Source organism: Panulirus ornatus, chromosome 64 (assembly GCF_036320965.1).
Source record: "Panulirus ornatus isolate Po-2019 chromosome 64, ASM3632096v1, whole genome shotgun sequence".
Taxonomy (NCBI): domain Eukaryota; kingdom Metazoa; phylum Arthropoda; class Malacostraca; order Decapoda; family Palinuridae; genus Panulirus; species Panulirus ornatus.
In genome coordinates, this window is record NC_092287.1 from 27,852,368 (window position 1) to 27,875,911 (window position 23,544).

The 23,544-nt window shown below is 44.8% G+C and overlaps 1 protein-coding gene and 1 long non-coding RNA gene across 2 annotated transcripts in view; one reads left to right on the forward strand and one right to left on the reverse strand.

The window, feature by feature from the left end:
- Positions 1–5,270: 5,270 nt before the first annotated feature.
- LOC139746118 (uncharacterized) lies at positions 5,271–22,036 on the forward strand. The gene is made up of 2 exons (XM_071656972.1): positions 5,271–6,289; positions 17,107–22,036. The coding sequence occupies exon 2, from the start codon at positions 17,136–17,138 to the stop codon at positions 18,849–18,851; it is 1,716 nt and encodes a 571-aa protein (XP_071513073.1). The 5' UTR covers positions 5,271–6,289; positions 17,107–17,135; the 3' UTR covers positions 18,852–22,036.
- Positions 6,319–23,544, reverse strand: part of LOC139746119 (uncharacterized) — a 32,430-nt gene continuing 15,204 nt past the window's right edge. The window contains exons 2-3 of the long non-coding RNA XR_011712065.1: positions 7,905–8,061; positions 6,319–7,452 (exon numbers count right to left, since the gene is read on the reverse strand). This is a non-coding gene — a long non-coding RNA (uncharacterized lncRNA). The remainder of the gene's footprint in view (positions 7,453–7,904; positions 8,062–23,544) is intronic.

Genomic DNA, 23,544 nt, shown 5'->3' on the forward strand with positions numbered 1-23,544 from the left:
AGTCACAAGAGAAGATGTAACGGGATTGTACAAAAACTGCTACACATAAAGGGAAGGCGAGCCGTGGTCTGTGTGTGCGTGTGTGTGTGTGTGTGTGTGTGTGTGTGTGTGTATGTGTGTGTGTGTCAGCGTGCGTGTGTATGTTGGTGCGAGTCGAGCAGGGTGTGGCGGGCGGCTCTGAGATCAAGAGAGCACCAGTTAGTCTTCTTGGCGGCTCTGTCTGTGGCGGAGCTTCACGGGCCTTGCTACTGTTGCTTCTCCCCACACCGCCACCACCCACCACCACGCCGTCCGTCCCCTCCCACCCACCCTCCGCCCTCACCACGCCCGCACTAGCCGACATCCCGGAATTACTACGAGACAACCCCTGCTCCTCACGAGTCGTCTTCGAGAACTCCAATTCGAACTTCGGAGTCAGGAGAGAGGTGTTAACTAACGTCGACGGAGTCTGTGGTTCCCGTGCTGTCTTGCGTCCATGGTGACTCCCACAGTGGTCTATACAGACAAAGTCTCCCAAAGTTCACATTAGTTAAGAAAATCTGCGCAAAAATATGTGAACTGTTGCAGATGATCTTTCTTAGTCCCTGGATCGTGTGAGGTTGCAACTAATAGAAAGTTGACAGTGAGAATACAAACACAAGTTCTTAACACGGAAGTTCTTTGGAAAAATAACATCAGTATGTGAGTCGTCGATGTTCACCACCCAAAGCAGACGCAAATGTGCTTTTGATAAACAAACTCGAGTCCAGAATCTATAAGGTGACCCACGAAAACGTAAACTTTACTTTGACCACACTGTGTGCTGCCCGAGATGTGGTGGGAGATATGTGCTCAGGAAACTCATTCTATCACACGTCTGTGCCACACGTGAACTGTAAGTCTATATAGAGATTACAAAAGACTAAACTTGATCAAGCCTCAGTAGTGCCTTACCATAACCGGCACTAAGGACGACAGTGCCACCAAGCGAAATACCATGCAAATCCTGACAGTGGCAACATACAGTGCGGTACGCTGTAGGTCACTGATGCGTCATAGATGAACTAGGTCAAAAAAAAGCCACTAGGAAGTGTGGCACTGAGGACCGTAGTGCCACCAGGAGTATCAACGTATATGGCACTCCAGCTGAACCACGACGAACGAGTGGAGTCCCCCACCAATGCCTCCCAGAATACTGTCGGGTCCAAGAGCTCCACCCACTTCACTTGAGGTATTACTTATACACTTTTACTACTTACTCACTTATGTGTATCGTCTGTATTGCTCATTGCATACTCTCTGGCAACTAACCTTCTCATCATCTTTCTCGACGTCTTTATTCCTTTAGTGACCAATGATATGTGACTCATTCTCCACTTTAAAATTAACAATTGTTTTGACAATTTTCCCCCTTTCTTTCTCATTGTAATCACTATTTGTTCCTTAACTATGAATAGATTTGTGGTGGAATTGCTACATAAAGTCTATCTTATCTGAGACAAGCAGTTGTAATGTCATTGAGTCCACATACATCTAGACACCACTTATTCTACTCATCACTGTGTCGCAAACGTTTTCAGTCATCCACTTTACAATTCGCTAATGTTTCCTTTTCATGTACTCGCGAGGAATGTCTCATTATACGTCCCTCTCTGTGTAAGGCCATTATTCTCACTCCCTCTCTTCTAGATATTAATCAAATTTAGATTTCGAAATAAGAAATCGTTCAAGTATTTTCGTCTACGGTCACTAGGGGGTCTCCTGGGCACGCGTCCAAGCTCCCACTGTCCATCAGTAACCTTCATTGATGAACTTTATTCTTAGCCCCTTTCACCTACGTTCAACCTTTCTCCTCCATCACTTTTAAGTATTCTCTATCGGAAGTCTTGATCCCCAAATCCAATCGTTTTATTACATGAAAAAAATCTGTTTATTGAACTGGGTGTCTTTGGTTCGGGTGAAGATTCCGCTGGAAACATCTCCTTCTACGCACATCCGTCTTTCGACTCGCCCAGTTCAGACGTCTTCGTTCAGGCCGTCGCCGCATCATCATCATCATCTGAGATCATCCGGAATCTTCCTCCACGTCACACCAACATTATCTTCTTTAACCTGCAGTTATCCAGCCTCTTCCAGTGCACACCATCCTTAACATCCTCCTCCTCCTCCTTCACCAGTTTCTCTTACCGTCTCTGCATTTCTTCGTCCCTCCCCTCTAATACGTCGCCATCCACCCTTCAGTAGCAGACTCCTGCAGGAGGCAAGACTTGTTGCATGTGGCGGGAAGTGCGTGTGATGGCCTCCTGGCCCGTCATCCGTAGCCGTCCCACTGACATAGCTATGACGTCTCGTCTTCTTCGACCTTCACACTCTATCACTCAGGCAGGCGCCCACCTGTAATGCACACTTCCTTCATTTTCATTTCAAGATTATCTTCAGCAACAAACTACTTCATTCACAGACGATATCTAGTTGACAAGATTACAGAGAACTGTGATATCAAATGAACTGTGGAGGAATTCTCACAAAAGTTTGGTGACTTCAATTTGGTTTAAAGAGTAATCCAAGCTTGTAAGTTCCGTGTAATCAGTTCAGATGTTCTCAAATAAATCAGAGTGAAAGGAGATTAAGCATATTTAGCAAATGACTAATGATAGGATGTGAGTCACGGATTGAGTCGGACGCAACTCAGTACTAGAAAGAAGTTAGCTGGAAGCTGTTAAGTCACGAGAGGTGACGATGGGGTGCAACAGGAGTTGGTAGGATGCAAGTTTGCAAAGAAAGAAAAATGAAATTGAAGAAATGCAGGATGTGCAGACACCCTTCATTACCACTAGGATACATACAGAGGTCGTCTGAAGGTAAGTGGTGGGTGCTAGGGCGCAGAACAGAGGCGAATCTCTCCTGCAGGTGACCCAGCGTGGCGGGGCGTCGTGTGGTATACCTATTTACCCCCAGCAGGGGACGTCTGCTACACTCACCCCTGCAGTGGCCATCATGACCTGCGAACGTCCAGCATTAATCCCGCCATACTGGAGATCATTTAAGACTGTTTCTTGTGGAGAAAGCTCTTAAACATACCAAATTTAGATATTACAGCATTTTAGTCACGAAAATTATTTGTAAAACATAAATCTCAAGAAAAAAAAAAAATCAACGTTGACTATTCCACTGAATATTTAAAAATGGAATAGAAACACCTCGTCCAGTTTATCTCGAAGTGAGAAGAGAGAGAGAGAGAGTAGCAAGAAAAAAAAAAGACTACACCTCTCACACATACCAGTCTCTCCACGCCCTCTCTGTGGGGGGTAGCCGCGGCAGAAGTGTGGACTCGCTGCCACTCAATGAGGTCATGATGCAGGTCCGCCCACGGGGGGCGTGGCTGGGCCGGGCGGGCAGCAGGAGAAGGGTTGCAATAGCACATCCAGAACCTCCAGCATGTTCATGTACATCAGCTGGGAGGAGCCGGGAAGTTGGGCGGTATGTGGTAGACACCCATCCCCAAACCCCCCACTTACCCCTCACCTCTCCTCCACTCTCGCTCTCCAGCCACTGTCGTCGTCTCCCCTCCCATCACTAACCCCCTCCCCCACCTCCACCCCATCCTCCTAGACACCCCTCCCATTCTACTCCTTTCCATCATCTCAATTTCTCCTCTCCCACGGGCTACCGTCCTGATACCTTCCCCATCTACGCCACCTGACCCACTCCCTTCGTGCTTCTCTTAACACTTTCCCCTCCTCCTCCTCCCTTTACGTGTTTTCGCCTTTCCCTACGCCCTTCCTCTGCGTTCTGAGGCAGTACTAGACCTCCTTCGTCGTCTCCTTCAGAGCTCGATGCTGCCATCACTTGAGGTCTTCCTGAACTTCATAACCCCCACCCCCACCAGGAGGTGGACAAACAATAAGGAGGTTTTGGGAGCGTCTGGTAACTCCCAGTCAAATGTGTACCAACTTCCTTTACTGGAAGGTGGCTCCTGGAAAGATGACATCAGCTGGATCTTCAGGCATCGTCATCGTAGATGACTAAAACACACGACTTCCCGTCTACATTACACGCAACAAATGTACACGTCGGCTCATCAGGTAAAGACTCACAAACATTACTCCATATGAACGACCATACCTACATACACCGACGTGAACACTTACATACACTCAAACGAAATCATAAACATAATTACAAACACACATATACATACATACGCGCGAAAAAAACACACATAAACAGATTTGCATAATCACACAGAGGAGCATACATCCATACACAGAGGAACATAAATACACACACTCCCACATAAACAGAAAACAAACGAAGGGTAATATAAACAGTCAATCACTCACACAACGGACGCACGCACGCGCACTCGCAAACACATACCAGAACTTTCTCACCACAAATATACATATATACACACCAGTACCCTTACATGCATATATGCATACAAACATACATACATACATATAGGCATACACCTATACACCTACACTTACATATAAACATACACACATTCATCCTCACACACACACACACACACACACACACACACACACACACACACACCACACACACACACACATAGAGAGAGACAGAGCAATTGTCTCTACAATAAACATACTGTAGGAAGAGACGTAGGGACGATCGTGAGCGAGAGCAACCGTCTCTACAATAAAGAGACGTAGGGATGAGAGAGAGTGTAGCAGTGTGCCAACGCCAGTCAGTGCCACCAACTGAACCATTTAAATGTTCTCAATCAAGAAACCACAAAACTGAATCAACATATATACAACCCTTTTCCTTCAAGGGCGATTGGGCCACGGCGGCCGTAAGTCGATCTTCCCGTGCTGAATCCCGGGACTTTGGTGCTTGTGGCCCGCTAAGTACTCTGGTTTTGAACTCAGGCTTAAATATTGCCGCCTGTCGGTGTTAGCTTCAATGTTTCACATTGCATCGTCCACTCGCAGATCTTTTGACTCAGGGCGGTGGAATGGAGAGGGATTCGTCACCGATTCATTTCCTGTAGGTCAGGGTAGATCCTGTATGCTTTTAGGAATGGGGTGGATAAAGGACTTCCTGACGACTAGGTAACATTAGCCCAGTTCCAATCACCGAAGTCACAAGAGAAGATGTAACGGGATTGTACAAAAACTGCTACACATAAAGGGAAGGCGAGCCGTGGTCTGTGTGTGTGTGTGTGTGTGTGTGTGTGTGTATGTGTGTGTGTGTCAGCGTGCGTGTGTATGTTGGTGCGAGTCGAGCAGGGTGTGGCGGGCGGCTCTGAGATCAAGAGAGCACCAGTTAGTCTTCTTGGCGGCTCTGTCTGTGGCGGAGCTTCACGGGCCTTGCTACTGTTGCTTCTCCCCACACCGCCACCACCCACCACCACGCCGTCCGTCCCCTCCCACCCACCCTCCGCCCTCACCACGCCCGCACTAGCCGACATCCCGGAATTACTACGAGACAACCCCTGCTCCTCACGAGTCGTCTTCGAGAACTCCAATTCGAACTTCGGAGTCAGGAGAGAGGTGTTAACTAACGTCGACGGAGTCTGTGGTTCCCGTGCTGTCTTGCGTCCATGGTGACTCCCACAGTGGTCTATACAGACAAAGTCTCCCAAAGTTCACATTAGTTAAGAAAATCTGCGCAAAAATATGTGAACTGTTGCAGATGATCTTTCTTAGTCCCTGGATCGTGTGAGGTTGCAACTAATAGAAAGTTGACAGTGAGAATACAAACACAAGTTCTTAACACGGAAGTTCTTTGGAAAAATAACATCAGTATGTGAGTCGTCGATGTTCACCACCCAAAGCAGACGCAAATGTGCTTTTGATAAACAAACTCGAGTCCAGAATCTATAAGGTGACCCACGAAAACGTAAACTTTACTTTGACCACACTGTGTGCTGCCCGAGATGTGGTGGGAGATATGTGCTCAGGAAACTCATTCTATCACACGTCTGTGCCACACGTGAACTGTAAGTCTATATAGAGATTACAAAAGACTAAACTTGATCAAGCCTCAGTAGTGCCTTACCATAACCGGCACTAAGGACGACAGTGCCACCAAGCGAAATACCATGCAAATCCTGACAGTGGCAACATACAGTGCGGTACGCTGTAGGTCACTGATGCGTCATAGATGAACTAGGTCAAAAAAAAGCCACTAGGAAGTGTGGCACTGAGGACCGTAGTGCCACCAGGAGTATCAACGTATATGGCACTCCAGCTGAACCACGACGAACGAGTGGAGTCCCCCACCAATGCCTCCCAGAATACTGTCGGGTCCAAGAGCTCCACCCACTTCACTTGAGGTATTACTTATACACTTTTACTACTTACTCACTTATGTGTATCGTCTGTATTGCTCATTGCATACTCTCTGGCAACTAACCTTCTCATCATCTTTCTCGACGTCTTTATTCCTTTAGTGACCAATGATATGTGACTCATTCTCCACTTTAAAATTAACAATTGTTTTGACAATTTTCCCCCTTTCTTTCTCATTGTAATCACTATTTGTTCCTTAACTATGAATAGATTTGTGGTGGAATTGCTACATAAAGTCTATCTTATCTGAGACAAGCAGTTGTAATGTCATTGAGTCCACATACATCTAGACACCACTTATTCTACTCATCACTGTGTCGCAAACGTTTTCAGTCATCCACTTTACAATTCGCTAATGTTTCCTTTTCATGTACTCGCGAGGAATGTCTCATTATACGTCCCTCTCTGTGTAAGGCCATTATTCTCACTCCCTCTCTTCTAGATATTAATCAAATTTAGATTTCGAAATAAGAAATCGTTCAAGTATTTTCGTCTACGGTCACTAGGGGGTCTCCTGGGCACGCGTCCAAGCTCCCACTGTCCATCAGTAACCTTCATTGATGAACTTTATTCTTAGCCCCTTTCACCTACGTTCAACCTTTCTCCTCCATCACTTTTAAGTATTCTCTATCGGAAGTCTTGATCCCCAAATCCAATCGTTTTATTACATGAAAAAAATCTGTTTATTGAACTGGGTGTCTTTGGTTCGGGTGAAGATTCCGCTGGAAACATCTCCTTCTACGCACATCCGTCTTTCGACTCGCCCAGTTCAGACGTCTTCGTTCAGGCCGTCGCCGCATCATCATCATCATCTGAGATCATCCGGAATCTTCCTCCACGTCACACCAACATTATCTTCTTTAACCTGCAGTTATCCAGCCTCTTCCAGTGCACACCATCCTTAACATCCTCCTCCTCCTCCTTCACCAGTTTCTCTTACCGTCTCTGCATTTCTTCGTCCCTCCCCTCTAATACGTCGCCATCCACCCTTCAGTAGCAGACTCCTGCAGGAGGCAAGACTTGTTGCATGTGGCGGGAAGTGCGTGTGATGGCCTCCTGGCCCGTCATCCGTAGCCGTCCCACTGACATAGCTATGACGTCTCGTCTTCTTCGACCTTCACACTCTATCACTCAGGCAGGCGCCCACCTGTAATGCACACTTCCTTCATTTTCATTTCAAGATTATCTTCAGCAACAAACTACTTCATTCACAGACGATATCTAGTTGACAAGATTACAGAGAACTGTGATATCAAATGAACTGTGGAGGAATTCTCACAAAAGTTTGGTGACTTCAATTTGGTTTAAAGAGTAATCCAAGCTTGTAAGTTCCGTGTAATCAGTTCAGATGTTCTCAAATAAATCAGAGTGAAAGGAGATTAAGCATATTTAGCAAATGACTAATGATAGGATGTGAGTCACGGATTGAGTCGGACGCAACTCAGTACTAGAAAGAAGTTAGCTGGAAGCTGTTAAGTCACGAGAGGTGACGATGGGTTGCAACAGGAGTTGGTAGGATGCAAGTTTGCAAAGAAAGAAAAATGAAATTGAAGAAATGCAGGATGTGCAGACACCCTTCATTACCACTAGGATACATACAGAGGTCGTCTGAAGGTAAGTGGTGGGTGCTAGGGCGCAGAACAGAGGCGAATCTCTCCTGCAGGTGACCCAGCGTGGCGGGGCGTCGTGTGGTATACCTATTTACCCCCAGCAGGGGACGTCTGCTACACTCACCCCCTGCAGTGGCCATCATGACCTGCGAACGTCCAGCATTAATCCCGCCATACTGGAGATCATTTAAGACTGTTTCTTGTGGAGAAAGCTCTTAAACATACCAAATTTAGATATTACAGCATTTTAGTCACGAAAATTATTTGTAAAACATAAATCTCAAGTCAAAAAAAAATCAACGTTCACTATTCCACTGAATATTTAAAAATGGAATAGAAACACCTCGTCCAGTTTATCTCGAAGTGAGAAGAGAGAGAGAGAGAGAGTAGCAAGAAAAAAAAAAGACTACACCTCTCACACATACCAGTCTCTCCACGCCCTCTCTGTGGGGGGTAGCCGCGGCAGAAGTGTGGACTCGCTGCCACTCAATGAGGTCATGATGCAGGTCCGCCCACGGGGGGCGTGGCTGGGCCGGGCGGGCAGCAGGAGAAGGGTTGCAATAGCACATCCAGAACCTCCAGCATGTTCATGTACATCAGCTGGGAGGAGCCGGGAAGTTGGGCGGTATGTGGTAGACACCCATCCCCAAACCCCCCACTTACCCCTCACCTCTCCTCCACTCTCGCTCTCCAGCCACTGTCGTCGTCTCCCCTCCCATCACTAACCCCCTCCCCCACCTCCACCCCATCCTCCTAGACACCCCTCCCATTCTACTCCTTTCCATCATCTCAATTTCTCCTCTCCCACGGGCTACCGTCCTGATACCTTCCCCATCTACGCCACCTGACCCACTCCCTTCGTGCTTCTCTTAACACTTTCCCCTCCTCCTCCTCCCTTTACGTGTTTTCGCCTTTCCCTACGCCCTTCCTCTGCGTTCTGAGGCAGTACTAGACCTCCTTCGTCGTCTCCTTCAGAGCTCGATGCTGCCATCACTTGAGGTCTTCCTGAACTTCATACCCCCCACCCCCACCAGGAGGTGGACAAACAATAAGGAGGTTTTGGGAGCGTCTGGTAACTCCCAGTCAAATGTGTACCAACTTCCTTTACTGGAAGGTGGCTCCTGGAAAGATGACATCAGCTGGATCTTCAGGCATCGTCATCGTAGATGACTAAAACACACGACTTCCCGTCTACATTACACGCAACAAATGTACACGTCGGCTCATCAGGTAAAGACTCACAAACATTACTCCATATGAACGACCATACCTACATACACCGACGTGAACACTTACATACACTCAAACGAAATCATAAACATAATTACAAACACACATATACATACATACGCGCGAAAAAAACACACATAAACAGATTTGCATAATCACACAGAGGAGCATACATCCATACACAGAGGAACATAAATACACACACTCCCACATAAACAGAAAACAAACGAAGGGTAATATAAACAGTCAATCACTCACACAACGGACGCACGCACGCGCACTCGCAAACACATACCAGAACTTTCTCACCACAAATATACATATATACACACCAGTACCCTTACATGCATATATGCATACAAACATACATACATACATATAGGCATACACCTATACACCTACACTTACATATAAACATACACACATTCATCCTCACACACACACACACACACACACACACACACACACACACACACACACACATACATACATATATACGAACGAATGCAAATACAAATACACCTGAATACATACAAGCATACATATGCAGATGTTTCAAGTCATATAACCCAAGGACCCCTTTCACAAACTCCTGCAACTTCAAGGTTGCGCCACGATCAGTAACAGGGAAAGGATGGACTCCTTTCGAGTGAGAAGTTCTTCAATGGAATTACACTCCTTTTCTTCTTCCAGTGACAATGATACAACTTCGTTGAAGGTGACTTTTCACTCACGGCCTAACTATGTGTTTGAGTGGCTGGGCCATTCTTCGTCTGGTTCCTGGAGTTACTTCGCTAACGCGGGAAAAGGCGATCAAGTATAATTAATATATATGTATATATATATATATATATATATATATATATATATATATATATATATATATATATATATATATAGCGGCAGGGGTGCGTGATGTCTCCATGGTTGTTTAATTTGTTTATGGATGGAGTGGTTAGAGAGGTTCATGCAAGAGTTTTGGAGAGAGGGGCAAGTATGCAGTCTGTTGTGGATGAGAGGGCTTGGGAAGTGGGTCAGTTGTTGTTCGCTGATGATAAAGCGCAGGTGGCTGATTCGGGTGAGAAACTGCAGAAGGTGGTGACTGAGTCTGGTAAAGTATGTGAAAGAAGAAAGAAGAAAAAAGAATAAGAGCAAAGTTACTAGGTTCAGTAAGGATGAGGGACAAGTAAATTAGGAGGTAAATTTGAATGGAGAAAAACTAGAGGAAGTGAAGTGTTTTAGATATCTGGAAGTGGATTTAGCAGCGGATGGAACCATGGAAGCAGAAGTGTGTCACAGGGTAGAGAAGGGGGCGAAGGTTCTGGAAGCGTTGAAGAATGTGTGAAACGCGAAAATGTCATCTCGGAGAGCAAAAATGGGTATGTTTGAAGGAACAGTAGTTCCAACAATGTTACATGGTTGCGAAGCATGGGCTATAGATACGGTTGTGCTGAGAAGGGTGGATGTGTTGGAAATGATATGTTTGAGGACAATATGTGGTGTGAGGTGGTTTGATAGAGTAAGTAATGAAAGGGTAAGAGAGATGTGTGGTAATAAAAAGAGTGTGGTTGAGAGAGCAGAAGAGGGTGTATTGAAATGGTTTGGTCAAATGGAGAAATTGAGTGAGGAAAGATTGACAAAGAGGATACATGTGTCAGAAGTGAAGGGAACGAGGAGAAGTGGGAGACCAAATTGGAGGTGGAAGGATGGAGTGAAAAAGATTTTGAGCGATCAGGGCCTAAAAATACAGAAGGGTGAAAGGCGTGCAAGGAATAGAGTGAACTGGAACGATGTGGTATACCGGGGTCGACGTGCTGTTAATGGATTGAACCAGGGCATGTGAAATGTCTGGGGTAAACCATGGAGAGTTTTGTGGGACCTGGATGTGGAAAGGGAGCTGCAGTTTCGGTGCATTATGCATGACAGCTAGAGACTGAGTGTGAACGAATGTGGCCTTTGTTGTCTTTACCTAGCGATACCTGGCGCGTGCGCGGGGGAAGAAGGGGTGCCATTTCATGTGTAGCGGGGTGGCGACGAGCATGGATGAAGGCAGCAAGTATGAATACGTACAAGTGTATAAATGTATATGTATGCATACGTTGAAATGTATATGTATGTATATGTGCATGCGTGCTCGTTTATAAATATACATGTGTATGTATATTTCATCCATAAAGAAGAATTACTTTCTCTTCCTCGGACGCTCATCTTCTGCTTCTCATCCTCTGCAGTATTTCAAATGGTTTACATTGTGTTAAGTAGCATCTTCCATGCGCCTCTGACCACCTCGAGAGAGGTACAGTAAGTTTAGGATTACATTTCAAGACTGCGGTAGAACGTGTTTCGTTACGTCTTATTTATAACATCGCAGCAGGGTAGAGTGACCTTGAAGGCGTGCAATTACGCACATCCTGAGAATGAAAAATATTTCTTGGCATTACTCTAACGGACAATGATGCCTCTACGTAGCGACGGTGGGAGTTCCAATACCCAGGATTTCCTTCAATCTACTGCGTCACTTTATTCAAGCGTTTACTGAAAACGTTCCTCTAAACATGTGAATTAAACACTCTTAAACATCTGGTGACCTTTCATTATGAGAAAATGACTTGATTACTTCCCTCATTCCTAGTAGGATGAGGGATCTGTAGACCCCGCATGAGGGCGTCACCAGCTTCGCGCCCCACCAGAACTAGCTGACACGACCAAGTGCATCTATGGCCTCTCACTTGGCCTTTCCAACACTGAGAAATCACACTCTGGCGCCATGTCACCCAGCATGACATTTAAGATGGCGCCTGTGTATGAGTACAGCTGGGCATGAAGAGTAATAGTCTGGCCAGACCTCCTCCCCCTCAGGCGCCACCCAAGTCTTACGGCACTAGCCAAAGGGTCTCCACTGTGACAGGAAAAAGACGTGAAACTCATGTGAAAAAAAAGAAGTGATGAAAGGCAGTCACGACAGAGGGGATAATCTATAACAAGGATAATAAAGGGCATAGAGATAGTTTTTGAGGGGCCACAAATACTAATTACGGCTTATGCTCTGGAAAATACTTTCACACTCTCCAAGTATTGATTGAATGCTGTAGCGTGTCTCATTACTGAACCTTCAGTTCTCAAATAATCGTGAACTTTTCAGACTCAAGTCTGTATCATTTAAAAGTCTGGCTCAATAGTTTTTGCACGAGTATACAATACACAAGGGATCATTTACACAAATCTTCTATTCTTGCAACACTTTTACGCAAATGAGGGATAATATTCCAGTCCTACTTGTTTAACGTTTTCTATTTCAACCTCACCACTACAATGTTCTGCATAAATGAGAATCCATATCGTCTATATATATATATATATATATATATATATATATATATATATATATATATATATATATATATATATATGATTTGTGTGAGAAACTGCAGGAGTTGGTGACTGAGTTTGGTAAAGTGTGTGAAAGAAGAAAGCTGAAAGTAAATGTGAATAAGAGCAAGGTTATTAGGTTCAGTAGGGTTGAGGGACAAGTCAATTGGGAGGTAAGTTTAAATGGAGAAAAACTGGAAGAAGAATTGTTTTAGAGATCTGGGAGTGGATCTACCAGCAGATGGAACCATGGAAGCGGAAGTGAGTCACAGGGTGGGGGAGGGGGCGAAGGCTCTTGGCGCGTTGAAGAATGTGTGGAAGGCGAGAACGTTATCTCGGAGAGCAAAAATATAATGTTTGAAGGAATAGTGATTCCAACAATGTTATTTGGTTGTGAAGCATGGGCTATAGATAGGGCTGTGCGGAGGAGGGTGGATGTGTTGGAAATGAGATGTTTGAGGACAATATGTGGTGTGAGGTGGTTTGATCGAGTCAGTAATGAAAGGATAAGAGAGATGAGTGGTAATAAAAAGAGTGTGGTCGAGAGAGCAGAAGGGTGTATTGAAATGGTTTGGTCACATGGAGAGAATGAGTGAGGAAAGATTGACAAAGAAGATATATGTGTCAGAGGTGGAGGGAACGAGAAGTGGGAGACCAAATTGGAGGTGGAAGGATGGAGTGAAAAAGATTTTGAGCGATCGGGACCTGAACATACAGGAGAGTGAAAGGAGGGCAAGGAATAGAGTGAACTGGAATGATGTGGTATAACGGGGTCGATGTGCTGTCAATGGATTGAACCAGGGCATGTGAAGCGTTTGGGGTAAACCATGGAGAGTTTTGTGGGGCCTGGATGTGGAAAGGGAGCTGTAGTTTCGGTGCATTACACATGACAGCTAGAGAGTGAGTGTGAACGAATATGGCCTTTCTTGTCTTTTCCTAGCTTTACCTCGCGCGCATGCGGGGGGTGGGGGGGTGCCATTTCATGCGTGGCGGGGTGACAGCGAGAATGGATGAAGGTAGCATGTATGAAATGTACATGTGTATAAATGTATATGTCTGTGTATGTATATGTATGTATACGTTGCCATGTATAGGTATGTATATGTGCGTGTGTGGGCGTTTATGTATATACATGTGTATGTGAGTGGGTTGGGCCATTCCTTCGTCTGTTTCCTTGCGCTACGTCGCTAACGCGGGAGACAGCGACAAAGTATAGTATAGTGTGTGTATATATATATATATATATATATATATATATATATATATATATATATATATATATATATATATATATATATATGACAGATCATTCTTTTCTTAACCAAATTATAAAGAAACTGCCTCAACATCGACATGTTTGGTCGCCATTGCTCGCCGTGATTACTAAATAAGTTGTGTTAAGGTTACACAAGCGGCCTGTATTGTTGGCTACAGAAGCCTCCCGAGGCGTCGGACCTGGACCATCACATTGGACGGAACGAGTCATGAATATGTATAATGTCGAGTTTTCTTCGACTCGTTCCGACCAGTGAGATTATGCCCTCGCCTCCTGGCGTATTCCAGGTCAGCAAATCTTAAGTACAAATAGATAATCAAATACTACAGATGATACCCCGTGAGTAATAATGATACAATCATCGATAATTATCATTAGATAAACGAAGCAGACTTAGAGAAAACATAGCCACATCATTTGTATGACAGCAGAAATACGTATGATTCTGCGATCATAGTCGAACTTTAGTGAAGAGCTGCCACTGGGGGACAACATAATAAATGAATGCAATCAAGACAAGGAGTCTGTCTGTACATCCAGATTATATTCTATTCCCTCCAGTTTTTTCTTTGTTTACTCCAGCAATATTGACATTACACTAAATCACTTGTGTTCCACTTGTTGCATATTGCCTATCGAAGCAATAATGCAAGACTTGCGTATTTGCAAAGCAGACGGAGTGAGATCGACCGAAGGCACCTCATGAAAATACTCTCGTCATGTGACCTTGTGACTCATGATGATGACCACGAAATGTGAAAAGCAAAGTACACACACATATATATATATATATATATATATATATATATATATATATATATATATATATATATATATATATATATATATATATATATACTGGAAAGGATCACAATTTTGTATGGACTCACAGGAATATATATATATATATATATATATATATATATATATATATATATATATATCGTAATTTGGAATAAGTTTTGCATGTGTGTCTCCACGATAAGTTAACTTCACACTCTGTTTCCTTCCATGACTTCAACCTTAGCAGTGATGAAATATTTCTTTGTGTCGTTTTGGTGTTTGGTTCTTCCAGTCTACTTTCACTCGAGCTAGAATCACACAGACGACTGGCGAGGGGTGACTGGCGAGGGGTGACTGGCGAGGGGTGACTGGCGAGGGGTGACTGGCGAGGGATGACTGGCGAGGGGTGACTGGCGAGGGGTGACTGGCGAGGGGTGACTGGCGAGGGGTGACTGGCGAGGGGTGACAGCCACTTTTCCTTTGAGGAAATAACTAATATCGTCCGCTTCTACCAGTCTAGAGAACTATACCCGGATGACGTGCAGGAGCAGATGTGATCCAGCGGATGCTGCATTCAGTCGAGGGAATCGGAGTAACTGGTTTCTTCAGATTTAAATGGAACTGATGGATTTATGAGAGAGAGGTCAAGCAGTCAATTGAGGGAAAGGTTAATGGACACTACCACTGTAAGGCTGGAGCTACCGAGGCCCAAAGACTCTTGCTGTGTCAGAATGTCAAAAGCTACACAATCCTCCAACTTGCCGTATTAACAGAATATTTACAAAAATGTTCATTAATATCTTGTATTTCTCATCTAGAACCTACACCACACTTTGAATAGATTTACTCCAACCTGTATCATGGAATATGAAACATTCTTGTGTACATGAAGGAAACAGCAAATAAGCAAAAAAAAAAATATTGTTTCAATCGTCTCAAAATGAGGGAAAAAATTTCAAATATTTTCTTTGAAGTCTTGGTTGTGTACTCTCCTTGCCTCAACCACACCCCTGGGGTGCTACCACCTGTGTACAAAGCTGACATACAGAGACTTCACGATCATCAGCTGGTATCCTATCCCCTTTTAGAAACATGGGTCTAACGCATTTCAAATAAACCAATCGAGATGAAACGCGTATTCAGTGTAATATTACCTGGGTATTTACATGTGAAGAAATCATTATGGCCTGCCATAAGAAAATAAGAGTAAAAAAGTAAATCTGAGCCATGTTGAGTTCGCGACTCCATCTTGCGATGCCGCCACTACTGGAGAAACTACCATAAATGTGTATTCGTCGCCAGCTGCTCTTGGTAGGCATCGCCACACTACACAGACCTGAGGACCCCACCATACCTGGGGAATCAAGGCCAGCCGGGGTGGGGTGGGGTGGGGGATGAAAGTCGTGCGTGGCCGAGAACTTTATAAGAATCGTGTGGAGGTGGCCATCAGACGCAGGGGGCCACCCTCCCCATGAGAGGGAAGTGGCCACCTCATCAACAGACTCCTTAGTATTACATTCCCCGGTGGCTCACGAATAGACACCACTCCTTTGGGACTCAGAGAGGATGCCACTCCTCAGTGCCACATAGACAGACAGACGGCCATAAAGGTGCTATAATCCAAGAGTGAGTACCTTTGTCTCAGACTCTCCTTCACAGGTGAGGAACCTGAAATGAATAATTCACGTGCTGAACGGTGTGTTCTATACTCCTCTGGAGTCACGACATGACAGGTAATGCTTATAGAGTTGCATGCAGGTCTATGCAGGGCTAGCGGGGTCTGTATCGTATCCTCCTGTTCGCTCATTACAAATCGTCGTCAAAATCTAGACACATTTCTCAAAACATTTCTGGACTACGTTGAACGGAAAGAATAGGTTACATAATCTCTCCATCCCTGCATATAGCATTTACTCTATATGCAGCGCTTATTTATATACAAGATCATTACAGATCCAATCTTCACACCAGTGATATACTGATAGTCATGGATACCTGACGACTAAGAATCAGAGGAATTAGTCGATGAATGAGACATACAAGTGTGGGTAGAGCTGTGGCCTCCTGGGTAACAGTATAATCAGGAGTATTATGACGGTCATGAGAAGGGTGGGACGTAGACGTTGGTTGTTTCCGTAAAGTTGATTTCCAGTAAAGTGGTCAGACGTTTGTCCACGTGGAGAATTAAGGACGTTTCAAAAAGCCAAGGGGAAAACGTTTCAAGGGCAAGAAGAAACATTTCCAATAAGACTACTTCCCTGTTATAATGTGAAGGTGTATATGTCAGGCAACACACGAACTCTGAGGGCTGTGGTGTTCTAAGCTCTTTCTCTTGGAATTTACTGTTATAACGAGTACTGGAAGGATTTATGAATATTGTAAAACATCTATGAATATTGTAAAACCTTATATCTTCCTTCTGGTTGTCTATATATATGTTCTCTGTAGCGAAGCAAATCCACCAACTGCATCACTTACTACAGATATGTAGAACCCTTCTAATGTTGACCTTTCTTTTTTTTATCTTCCTCAGGCAGCGTTGCGCTCTCTCTTGCACGCCTGATGTTGGTGCCGAGGGCCGCCCCAGCCTGTGCTATGCCTGCTGCTTCGCCCTCCCGTCCGGGTCCGGCTGCCCCACGCCCCTTCACCCCAGCGCCCGGCTACGCCCACTACCAGATAGCGACCACCCACTCCTCCCAGGTCCCCGCCGGCTACATCAGCCGCCCATCGGTGCCGGGGCCTCGGTACCTCGGAGTGCCACCGAGGAACCATCTGGCCGCCGCCCTCACTCAGAGCTCTCCCCCGGGGCTCCCCAGGTCCCGGTCCCCGCACCCATCCCTGGCACAGTACGAGTCCTCGGGGCCTCCCCCGAGATCGCTGCCGCCCACCTTCCGGGCGGTGGGCGTCCATGGCTCCCTCAGCTCTCCGAAGCAGGCGGCGGTATGCCCCGAGGCCCGCACTTCCTATCCTGCCCCAGAGCTCCCCGACAGCCACCCGATGGCTTGGCCGACGGACGTCCCTCCCCCCGCCTCAGACATGCCGTTCGATCTCTCGACCCACAACCGTGAACCTCGCATGTCTCCTGCCTCCAGACCTCTCGACCTCTCTGAGTCTGACCAACCACTCGACCTCAGAGTCAAGAAAAGGCAGCAGGTCGAGGACGAGAACATGAATATCGTCGAGCGTCGAACCCCACCGCCGGCTCCTCGGAGAGTGCCGTCCCCGAAGTATGTCTCTCCCGTGCACGGGTTTCGATCTCCGCTTACACACGACATTGCCTCATCGTCGGTGGAGAGCGAACACCAGGCCAAGACCGGCACCATCCAGCTGGTGCCGGTTACGAGTTCTTTGGTGCCGCGTAATCCTCCGGCAGTAGTGTACCCTCAGCCACTCCACCAGGGTGTGCATCAGCCCGTGCCAGTGTACTCCAATGAGTGTCGACCTCTACCTCCGGCCTCGTCTGTCCGAACACCCTACCCGGTGATGGGAATCTCCCACAACGGTTACCACCTGGGCCCACCAGCAGGTTCCCCGCAGCTCATTGCAGGTTACAGAGGGCCCCCGCCAGGTCACCAGGGCCACCCGGCCCTCTACCAGGTGGTCAGCGACCGTATGCCAAAAGGTGTGTCTCATTCTGAAGTTCATGGTGTCTCCTCTGTTTTGCCTGGCATGTCCACGGTGAAACAGAGGGAGAGGTATTCATGCAAGTACTGCGGCAAAGTGTTCCCGCGGTCCGCCAACTTGACGAGACACCTGAGGACTCACACGGGCGAGCAGCCCTACAAATGCAAGTTCTGTGAACGGTCGTTCAGCATCTCGTCGAACCTGCAGCGCCACGTCCGCAACATCCACAACAAGGAGAAGCCCTACAAGTGTCGACTTTGTGAGCGAGCCTTCGGCCAGCAGACCAACCTGGACCGACATATGAAGAAGCACGAGTCTGATGGACCGACCATTTTGGACGGCAGTCCAAAGAGATACACATCTCGGCCTAGGGATGAAGGAGTTCCGCCACCAGCCGCGGGCAAGGACCCTACCGAACTTAATGACTCTGCTGAGAATAGGGGTACCTTGCAGGTTGCCGAGGAGGAGGACGAAGAAGACGAGTACATTGACGTCGAGGAAGAAGACGACGACGAAGAAGAAGAGGAGTTAGGAGAAAAAGAAAGAGACAAAATATCTTGCGAAGTGACGATCAAATCCTCCTCCAGCCTGTCGCCTATGGATGTAGACACAGTCGAAGGCATGACCCAACCTGTGGCGGTCATCTCTGCGTGAGGTGACGTTGCCCTCATGGTTGGGGGGCGACGCCTCATGCCCCCGGCTGCCTCATAGTGAGACTGGAACCCTTCATGGAGAAGACTACCCTATATCTCGCTCGCGACGAAAGGAAGAAGCTCCCTAAACACGCCCTCGTCATGGCAAGGAACATGAAGGCGACTGCGAGGAGACACCAGCACAAGCTCTTCTCGCGAGCTTGTCCCTTTGCAATTCAACATAAACCTGACTGACCGACAAATCCTGTATAACAGAACAGATGGTAGAGGCAAATCCTGAAGTAACTGACCTCAAAAAATAAAACTGAAAGTGATGGTACTTTGATAGTAAAGATTGACCTGTGGATATCGTATACAAATAACATTCTTGGTCATAAGTGGAGTGATGAAGAAATAATGACACCATGGCTGTGATCTGCCTTTATTACTACCACATACGACGGGTTGAAGAGTGGAGGACAAATGTGGAGAAAACAGTGCCTTCACCAGTGGTCGGGACAGAGGTCAATGACCTGCCATACTCTCCCTCCGTCCTTCTCTCTCTCTCTCTCTCTCTCTCTCTCTCTCTCTCTCTCTCTCTCTCTCTCTCTCTCTCATATCTAAAACGTACAAACTTCGACAGAAACTTTTGTGTGTGTGTGTGTGTGTGTGTGTGTGTGTGTGTGGGTCAACGAATGCAACATTCTTGTAATTTATACCACAACGAAAAGAAGAAGAAAAAAGGTTCCTTACAAGATATTGTCTATAATAGATTGTTTTACTTCTGCACACATGCTGATAGACCGTTATATTGAAATAGTTATCCTTAAGTAGCCCAACTGTAGTACAAGTAGCATAAGTGTATCGCAGTAGTCATCCACAAACAAAATGGCCAAGGGGTCAAAGATGTGACACGGAGTGGTCAGTGGCTGTACTGGCGACAGGAAGATTCTCAACGAGGCATAATAGTACGATCCGTCTGACCAGCTGCGGACTCTCCCACTGAGCCTTATGTTATTGAAACCCAGCTGTCGCCAGACATGTTCTTGCCTCCTGTGTCTTGACATTTGTCTCTATAATGTGGCCTTTAGTATCACGCTTATTCAATCATCTTCTCTTCCACTCACGAACATTCAACTCTTCACTGGAAAGTTGAGTGAGTCCTTCAACCGATATGGTCCGTTGGGCTTCAGGTCCGACCAACCTTGTACCTTGCAATATCTTTCTCTCATCATCCATATATAAGATATATATGAAATATACATTATATATATATAAAATACATATATACATATATTTAATTGGAGAAAATTTATGATATTTAATAGTTTAAAATCACGAATTTACTGCTGAAAGACAAAGGTCTAAACCTCTAGATTCTCCAGATGTTTAGGTAACTTATATATACGTAATTATTCACTCAACGCTAAATTATTGGAGCTTGTGTGTCACTCACGTTATGTGAGTCATTAGGTAATGACACCTACCACACATCTTTCCCTGTACTGGACCTGGTGAAGATATGTGGGTATGGTTCCTCTCATCCTGGACATATTCCTAAGATCACAAATCACCTCATCATTACCAAGACGCCGTGCACGGGTTTTCTTGAAGACAATCAGGGAAACATTCTCGGACACTCATTTTCCTGCATTCATGTCTTATATAATAATATATATACATACATTTTGTTTGTAAAGTTCTCAAACTCAGTTTAACTTGTTGTGTAGCACACCAACAACTTCGTTTTCTTCTTAAACTTTATGTATCTATGTTTCCCTCCCGATTCCATCATATCCCCCAGTTAGTACTGGCCCTCTACCAGTATCTGGACATCATAAAGATGGCTTACGTTTCTCGTAATCTTCTTAGAGATGCGGTCATAATCCTTGGGGCGGGGGAGGGGGGGGGGGCGCATCGGTTGCCTTTAAGCAGTCGAGTTTTTCTTGTATGAAAAGAGAGGAAAAAGTATCTTAAGATGCAACTCAGGCTATAGTAGGTATGCAAGCAATATGCAAAAGTAAACCCAAGGGAGAGGGAAACATACTTTAGATATGAGGACGTCTTCCTCCTGACATTAGTGGCATAACGTTATACCAGGCAGCCATATTCCTTTCTTCAATGTCACACATTGAGCTCTATAACATTCATTTTGCTCCTCTCTTCTTCCTTATGAGCGTAGACAGCTCTGATACGTCATGCATCAAGGAAATATCAAACCTTTCCTCTTTTGGTTGGTGTTCAAGATTTGCTAGCCAGGTCTCAGCCTGGCATCAGGCTCCCTTTCTGTTATCACATCCGATTTGTCGTCACCACGACCACCCTCCTCCCTCTATTTGACCCCTCGGATGACCTGGTCAACTGAGAGAAAGAGAGAAGAAAGAGATAATGACACTGGTCAAACCCTCTCTTTTGATATTCCGTCCCTTTAGCTCATATCTGAGGTGCTCACTGTGGCGGGCCCCTGGCCGATTGTTGGACAAGTTAAGACACCCTCACTTTAGCCTGGCAACTCCCACGTTCTGTAGTGAAGATACGCTAGGCGTCAGCTCCGTTCGAGGCCCCCTGTCTTTAAATGATGTGTCCTCCTTTGTTGTCCTCTCTGTTACACTGAGTGCCTTCGGTATATCATATAGCCTTCTCAATATTCTCTTAACAAACTTTGAAACTGTTTGTTACATGTAAATTTTATGTAAATTCTATAATACTGTACCTTTAAAGATGTATCACTTTGTATCTTGTAAATCACATCCTTCTTCTATTGGTAAAATTCTGTCAATTGTACTTTTCCACGTGCCTTGTAAACTGAACCACAATGTTAACTTCTGTACATGTGATTCCCGCCAGACAGTCGTCACCCAGACAGTAGTCGCCTTGTATCTCATGGAACACAGAAAGTACGAGCCACATGGTCAGTACAAGTTCATCATATTACCGTCACAGTGTCATACATAGATTTATACAGGAGTTTCCTCCTTTGGTTTAAGTGAATTATTATCATTTATTTTGTACTTTTTTTCCTCGGGGTTTTCATCCGAGGTGGAGCTAGTCACGGGCGATCACATGGTGCTAAATCAAGATTTAAAATATTATCAGAGAAAGACCTTTTATGATGAAAAAATGAAAAAGAAAAAAATATTCTTACAATAGGCAATAAGACAATTAAACAATTTGTTAGTTTTGGACAAATAAATATGTGAATTATTCTATACGTCTTTGACTAACCTTTTATTTTTTTCTGAATAAAGAGTTTTATGAGGTTTAATAAAAAGTTGCACGAGACGTCTCTACGAACTGTCATAAGTCTCCAAGAGATTACATCAGACTCTAAGAAATTACATTAGACTACTAGAGATTACATTAGATTCTAAGAAATTACATTAGTCTCCACGACATTACATTAGCCTCCAAGATAATACACCAAGTTTCAAGAAATTACATAAGACTTCGAGAGATGTAATCAGATGGATGACCAGTGAGCACAAATCATGGAAAGTCAAAGCCAATAATGCTCGCTCGCTCGCTTGCTTGCTTCAGCTAATGATCTACATCCATCCTGCATCCAGAAACGAAACACAATCCCAGCACTCATTAGCGAATGCTGTTCATCTCCCTCTGCACTATCCCTCACCATCATGTTTACTATACATTAAAAAAAACTCATATTCACTTGAAAGACACATATCTTCAGTTTATCCTGGATAAACATTGATTCACTCCACTTTGAAGACAAGCGCATCCCCTTCACTCCACCTTTGACGAAGGCATCTTCAGTACACCCTCAACACCACTGGCCTTTAACTTGACCTTTTAAGGGTCGAGTCAAAGACCTTCTTAGCTACTTCCATATAACTACAACTCTGACATCACCAGCCTTGTATGGAGGTGCGCTTAACCTGATCTAACTAACCCCGTTACGGATCAGTTCAAACACATACTACCTTAACCATGGTGGAGGAGGTCCAATGGCTGGAAAGAAATGAGTAAAAATAATATATTTTTGCTCCAACGAAAAAAAGTCATGTAAATAGAATGAAACTAGACAACTAGAGAGGCCAAGACTCACCAAGACTCATCAAGACTCAATTAGATGCTGCAGTTACCGAATGAATTGCATGATCACTGGTTAGAATAACATAAATCAATACAAAAAAAAGAATTTGTAGGCAAACTTTGATCTCTACAGAAGGCTAAGAATGCCTACACAAAATTGTTATAATCATGTGGAACTGTCTATAATCATGTGGAATTGTTTATAATCATTTGGAATTGTTTATAATCATTTGGAATTGTTTATAATCATGTGGGATTGTTTATAATCATGTGGGATTGTTTGTAACCATGTGAGACTGATTATAATCATGTGGGATTCGCTGAGACACGTGTGTGCCACACATCATAACCCTGGCTGAACTACAACCAGGTAACTCACACCCTCTCCTGCCCCTTCCTATCACCTCCCCCCCAAAAAAAAAAAATATATATATATATATATATATATATATATATATATATATATATATATATATATATATATATATATATATATATATATTTCTCATCATCTCTGACGGTTTGGTTAGGTTAGGTTAGGTTAAATCAGGTTAGGTTAGGTTAGGTTAGGTTAGGTTAGGTTAGGTTAGGTTGAATTAGGTTAGGTTAGGTTAGGTTAGGTTAGGTTAGGTTAGGTTGAATTAGGTTAGGTTAGGTTAGGT

Bases quoted from the DNA above. Each gene is read 5' to 3' on its own strand.
- LOC139746118 (XM_071656972.1), top strand. From the start codon at position 17,136: ATGTTGGTGCCGAGGGCCGCCCCAGCCTGTGCTATGCCTGCTGCTTCG.